Here is a 6,008-nt window from a genome sequence, read left to right on the forward strand (position 1 = left end):
GTTTCCTTTCCTTTCATTTATTTAAAATATTGTTGTGGAGATATTGTTGTCTTATTCTGAGGCACTATCTTGGGGGAGGGAGAGTGCATTTAGACCCATGTGCAACTCTACAAATTGTGGTGTGGCTCTATAGAAAGACATGTGCTAAGAATAAACTCCATTTAAAAAACAAAGTTCTGAGACATATTTGTGTGTTTCCTACTTTTAATTTTAAAAAAATTATCTCAATTGAAATGGTTGACCTTGCATGTAAAATTCCTGTAGATGGCTTGAGTTGCATTCACTTGGACTAACTGCTCACATAATTTGTTCAACTTGAGCTGAACTCTTGTCAAGTTTGACCCACTGTGGGAAAAGTTCCAAAGAGCAGGAAGGCTCTTGAGCTCTGAGAGGGCTCCTCTTCCCAAACTTGGCCAGGCTTTCAGGCTTCAAGTCTCTGTAAGGCATAGAAACGTGTCCTTCTCTGCAATGAAAGGTGAAACTGCGCAGTGCTGTGGGCCCAGGACTTTCTGCAGCTGTTCTACATGCTGAACTCTGAGCACACTTGGAAAGAAGTGGTCTCTTTGGTATTTATTGCACCTTCACGCTTAATCTTTCTGTTTCCCTGGAGATAAAAACTAGTTTGTGCGAAGAGTTGAGATTGCTTTTTGTTTCGTGGCTGTTTATAAGGTTCTCTTCTTCACTAACTACAGCTTGGGATTTTTGTTTGTTTGTTTCTTTTTCTTTTCTTCTTTCTTTTTTGAAGCAGGAGCTTTCAAAATAAACTGAATTTTCCCAGTACACCCTCCAGAGTTTCTTCTGAGGAAAGAAAAAGCATAATGACACCTTAAGCAAGGTAGACCTGGGAGTATTAAGTGCTGGAAGAAAGCCAATCTCTGAACTAGGGTCGCCTTCCTCAAATGCTCCTGGATCTTTCTGCGCAACCTAGAGATCTAGACTCAGAAGGTTGAACTCAAACCCCATTCTCAATCTTCATAGCCCTAGTATTTGTTTACTGATTTACAAATTAGTAAAAGAGGATTTAGACTTGGTTGTCACTGAAGGGAGTACTCTGCAACAAGATTCAGAAAACCAACAGCCACTAGCCCCCAAATATTAGAACTGTAACCTGGCTTTGAATGAGTGCAGTTTTTAGTTCATGTAACAATTTTAGCAGAGATGGGAGGGGGGAACTCACCTACCTCTGCAGTATCAGAGGATTTTTAAACACGTTTTCCCATCAGAGGCTAACCATCCTTAGCCAGTAGTCAGTGCTGTTACCCCTTTCGCCTCGGCTGCTCTGTGTGTGATAACAGGCAAGGGTGATTGTTCTCTATCTGGGAGCAAACCAGATCTGAGAGGAAAGTGGACACCAGTCTCTGAGGGGCCACCTCCTCTCCCCAGGAAAATTCAGGGGCAAACAAATACACTTCTTCCCAGGTCAGGCCAAACCTGGCATAAAGTGCATTTTATAAGGTGCCAACGGGTGCCAGGGGTTTCTGGAGGCCCTGCAACTGCTGCTAAAACTTATTAACCCTCCCCCTACTACACTCACTTGTAAAACACAATTAAATCACGCTGAAAATAGCAATTTCCCCAGGAATCATTAATCACCTCATACAATAAATACTTCTTTGTAATTCAACAGCAATTCTGAAAGGCATTCTCTGGGAAAAGTCTGTGGAGAAGCGAGGGATCTTCTTGAAAATAATGTGGTCTCGGGCAAAGACTCAGCATCTTGGCTGTCTGCTCAAAAAATGCCTAGACTCTTGGTGGAAATTGAGTGTCGAGCTGCAAAACCTCGAATGGCAGATTATCATCATTTAAGGTAAATTCTTATATTTCTCCTTGGTGAGGAAGGAGGGGTACGGGGGCATTCATTAGCTTCATACTGGGGGCACTTGTATAGGGGTGGAAGGGGTAACTTTCTTTCACTTACTCTAAATCTATCCAGGAAAAAAAGAGAGAGGATCGAGATTGTCTTTCTAATATCCCAGAACAAAATGGTAGTTTTTGCCCAAGCTGTCTTGATTATTAAGGTGTTGGTAAGTTTTACAAAGCCAAAGTTACCCACAATGATCCAAATGATTATGTCATTTCTTCAAGTGTTTTGCCTGCTTCAGATTTGGTCTTTAAGGGAGTTTGTTATAACAGCTTAGAAAATCCCACTTTGTGCTTCAAAATCGTTCATTGTCTGCCCCTTGCTAGGGCAACCATAAGAGTTCACCCAGAGGACAAATTTTCTATCTCATTAATTTTTTTTTTAAAGCGGACCCTACTGGCCCCTCAAACCCTTGGCCTTTAAAGACAGTATTTTGCGTAAGCTCTGTAAGCCTCCTACAAAAATGACCCTTATACATGCTCCCCTCTTCTTTCTCTCTTTTCCCCTCCTTCCCTCTAACACACACTCATCTGCCTTAGTCACAGAGCCACACTGTGCATGACTCCGGAGATAAAAGTTTTGTCAACATCTGAAATCAACCTAATCGGATAGGAGACACTTTAATGGTCACAGTTTGAATTAAGTACTTAACACTCTCCCCCGTGAAGAGAGATGGCACTTTTCAGGCTCTCTTTCCTAGTTTTGCTGAAATCTACGATATACCCGGTGTTTTATTACAGCAGGAATTCAACTGTGACAGGCATAGTAGAGTACTTAATACCCAGGATGGACCTCCTGGGAAGATTACCTAGATATATGGAGAGTGGGCCCTCCACACAGCATCTTTGACTTTGTATTCACCTGTCCCAGGGTGCCCACATTCCCCCCACTTCTCAGCCTCCTCCCCATGGGATGAGTATCACCATCTCTCCTCTGTCCCCCTGCTTCCCTGAGCTTCCAATCTGTGCTGCTTTTCTCACCACTGCCTTTTCTACAGCCCTTTCAACATAGAAACATATCCACGGCTCTTTGGAATGGAAAGAAAGAAAAACCCCGAAGAATCACTGTAGCAAACAGAAACCTGGGACTTCCTGTGTGAATGCGTTGGTTCTGTGCAGGCAATAGGCTGTTCTTTGTACTCTCTTGGTCTCTGCATCCCTAGCTGTGGGCTGGTATTGAAGAACACAGGCTCACCTTTCCCAGCAGCTGCTCCTGTTGCCCCTTGTCTATATTATACACTGGCCCAAGAATAACTGCTTCCTCTCTCAAAGAGTAGGGGCTGGGAAGGAGGAGGAAGAGAGTGTGTTCTAACTCCTTGATAGCATCAGGGAGGCTGCTGGCGCTGTTGTGAAACATTCTAGTCTGAAACTTCAGTCCTGGAACTCTGGCATCTCTTCTTCTCAAGGCCCCAAACTCATGGGGGCCCCTCTCCCCCACCCCTGCTTTCAGGCCAGTCCCACCCTCTCTGGGATTGATTCCTGGGGCTAAAAGAGATCCCCTGATTGAAAGGATGTCCAGGGCAAAAGAGATCTGGAGGCCGTTTTGGTTCAGTCTTCTCAGTTTACCAATGAGGAAACTGAGGCAGCTGAACGCTTCCCCTTCACGTTCTTTATGTTAATGAGTGTGTAGTTTGAACAGAGTCTTTGGTCTCGCCTTGGGTAGGGGTAAGTGTACAGATATCTTTTCTCTGCAGCAGCCTGGAATGGACATATGCATCTGAGCTTACACTTGAAACAGAGGGCCACAGGTGTCCAGAGGCCAGGGCAGAAGGGTGGCTTCTTGCCTGATGAACCACCAAAGCAGCTGGGGAAATCATGTAACCAAACTGCTTTAGCCAGTGCGCTGAGACAGGTGGGCTGACCTCTGGGCTCAGGAGGGGACCGACATCAGGGCACCTGACTGTCCACAATTCTCCTAGTCCTGGAATGACTAATTCTACTATGGCTGGCCCTGGGATTTACATGGCGGTGGCTTGCCTGGGAGCGGGCATCTGCGTTTCGGAGGCCTGGGAGCTAAAAAAGTTAAACAAGGATCCTGGTTGCAGCAGATAAAGGTGTAGCGGCTGTTCGAGGGAGATATTGAAATTGTAATCTTTGTGGTCACGTGACTCATTAAATAATTAATGCGGATCGTCAGGAATGGATCGGAGTCGTCAGGGCTTCACTAGGAATGAATCTCTCAGAAGTGAGTCCCCCAACTTCCTATTTGATTTTTAAAAGCACACATACTCAGATTTGTATCCAAAGGCTTTTTAACTCCTTCAGGAGTGGTGGAAAGAGGCCATCAGCGGCCAGGACCGGAGCTGGCGGGCCCACGCTGGGTCTTGGGGCTTTTCCTGCAGGGGTTCTGCGAGTCTGTGGAGCGCGCCGCGCCCGGGCAAACGTGAGTTCGGGCTTGGGATTTCTGCGGTCACATCTTGGCTTTGGTGATGAAGTGGGACGGATGAGCAGACAGTTGGTAATGTTCTGATTCGCACTGGGGAAGGCTGCAGAGATACCACAGAACGGACGCGCGGCTTTGTCCAATTTTCCCGGTGTTCATAAATCACCCGCGCCGGGCGAGCGCCAAAAACGCGGAGAGAGAGGCCGCGGTGGTGGCGGCCATTGCAGAGGGAGAGACCTGGGCAGCATCTCTTTGTGACTCATTAGTCTGAACGATTTATGGTGGAACAGCAGCCATGAATATTTGACTTGGGGATAAGGAAATAGCAACAACAATGATCACCATAATAATGACAATACTCCTAAGCGTGAGGGGGTGGGGATGTGTGTTGTGGTGGATGGTGGTGCAGCAGATCCTTCTGGGGCTAAGCTGAGTGGTAATGTGCAGGGTAGCTAAGCCCCACCTTGCTCAGGGTCAGGCCAGGATCCCCAAGGCCAGGGGGCGCTCCCTTTGGGGACATAGAGGGCAAGTTTGAACAAGAGAAAGGGCCCAGCATGGATTCTGAGTCCCAAGTGCTTGACGGACAATGGGGCCTGCAGGTCGAGGTGGTGGCAGAGGGCAGCTACCTGCTGGTGTGCGGCCACTTGTTCAGTGTGCTAGAGAGCCCTGAAGCCTGAGGGTCAGGGTACTTACCGGCTATTTGGTAGCCTCTCTTGGCACTATCAGCAGGATTGCATGGACGCGGGACAGCCACTGGGGCTAATTTAGGCAGGCTGGAGTGTGGGGAGGCCACCCAGGCCTGGGTGAAGGGATAGTGGGGCAGGGACAGAGCTGTGGAAGCAACCGGCCCTCAGAGTCCCAGCCCAGCAAAGAACTTCTCCAAGCCTGAACCCAACGCACAGGAGGATTCTTTGTCCCTCCTCAGAGTCTTCCCCCATCCCCTGAAAGTTGGCTGACCATTTGGTAGTTAGAGAGCAAGAGAGGGTTGCAGATATCTTAAGGAATGAGGCAGCAGCGGAATTAGGGCCTGGAGCGGCTCGTGGCTGCTGTGCATAGGGAGCCTGGGTAGGGCCCCCAGATCGGTTATTGTCTGATGCCCGCATCCTTCCCCATTTCCCCCAATTCCAGAAACCATAACTGGCCTACTCTGAGGGACTGGGCACTGTGGTGGTCCCGCCAGCCCACTGGGACCGAGAAAGGATGCCCCAGGGCTTTAATGAACCAGAAGACAAAACCTCACAAGACTGCCCCAGCCCATGGGCTGAGCTGGAATCTGATTTCGCGCCAAACAGAAATGAACACTATTAGTGAGGTTTCAGGAGAGTCCGTGATTGAATGCTCCCAGACAAGGCTTCCCTTTGTTAGCAAAAGAAAATAAAGCGTGCATTCACATCCCCAAGTTGAGGTGCGAGAGGAGCTCTCGCAGCAGAGCGGACACCAACAGAAAGCCTCTTCCACCTTCTTGTCTTCCTCCGTCTGGTCCATTTTCTTTCCGCTTCCCCTCCCCCCCGCATAAAAAGAAAAAAAAAAAGAGTGTGGGTGCGGAGATGGAGTATGTATTTATTTTACAAAAATAAATCATGATCTTCAGGCTATTTGTAGACCGGAACCTTTCAAGCAATGAGTGAGCCGCATGGACGAGTGCCCTGGCGACTCCTCCGTGTCCGCGTCACCCCGGGGGCCACCCGGGTGCCCGCGCTGCCTTCGTCTCGGCCTCCGGCCTTCCAACTCCCTTCCTCCGCAGCCGCTGTTCACCCTCTGCTGT

The 6,008-nt window shown here is 48.3% G+C and overlaps 1 protein-coding gene across 1 annotated transcript in view; it reads left to right on the forward strand.

Moving 5' to 3' along the window:
- The window catches only part of HOXA3 (homeobox A3), a 44,774-nt gene that overhangs the window by 23,915 nt on the left and 14,851 nt on the right, over positions 1–6,008 (forward strand). The window contains exon 3 of the mRNA XM_049714772.1: positions 1,628–1,807. Coding sequence (XP_049570729.1) covers positions 1,628–1,807 — 180 coding nt within the window. The remainder of the gene's footprint in view (positions 1–1,627; positions 1,808–6,008) is intronic.

The sequence above is a fragment of the Orcinus orca genome, chromosome 9 (assembly GCF_937001465.1).
Source record: "Orcinus orca chromosome 9, mOrcOrc1.1, whole genome shotgun sequence".
In the NCBI taxonomy this organism is placed as follows: domain Eukaryota; kingdom Metazoa; phylum Chordata; class Mammalia; order Artiodactyla; family Delphinidae; genus Orcinus; species Orcinus orca.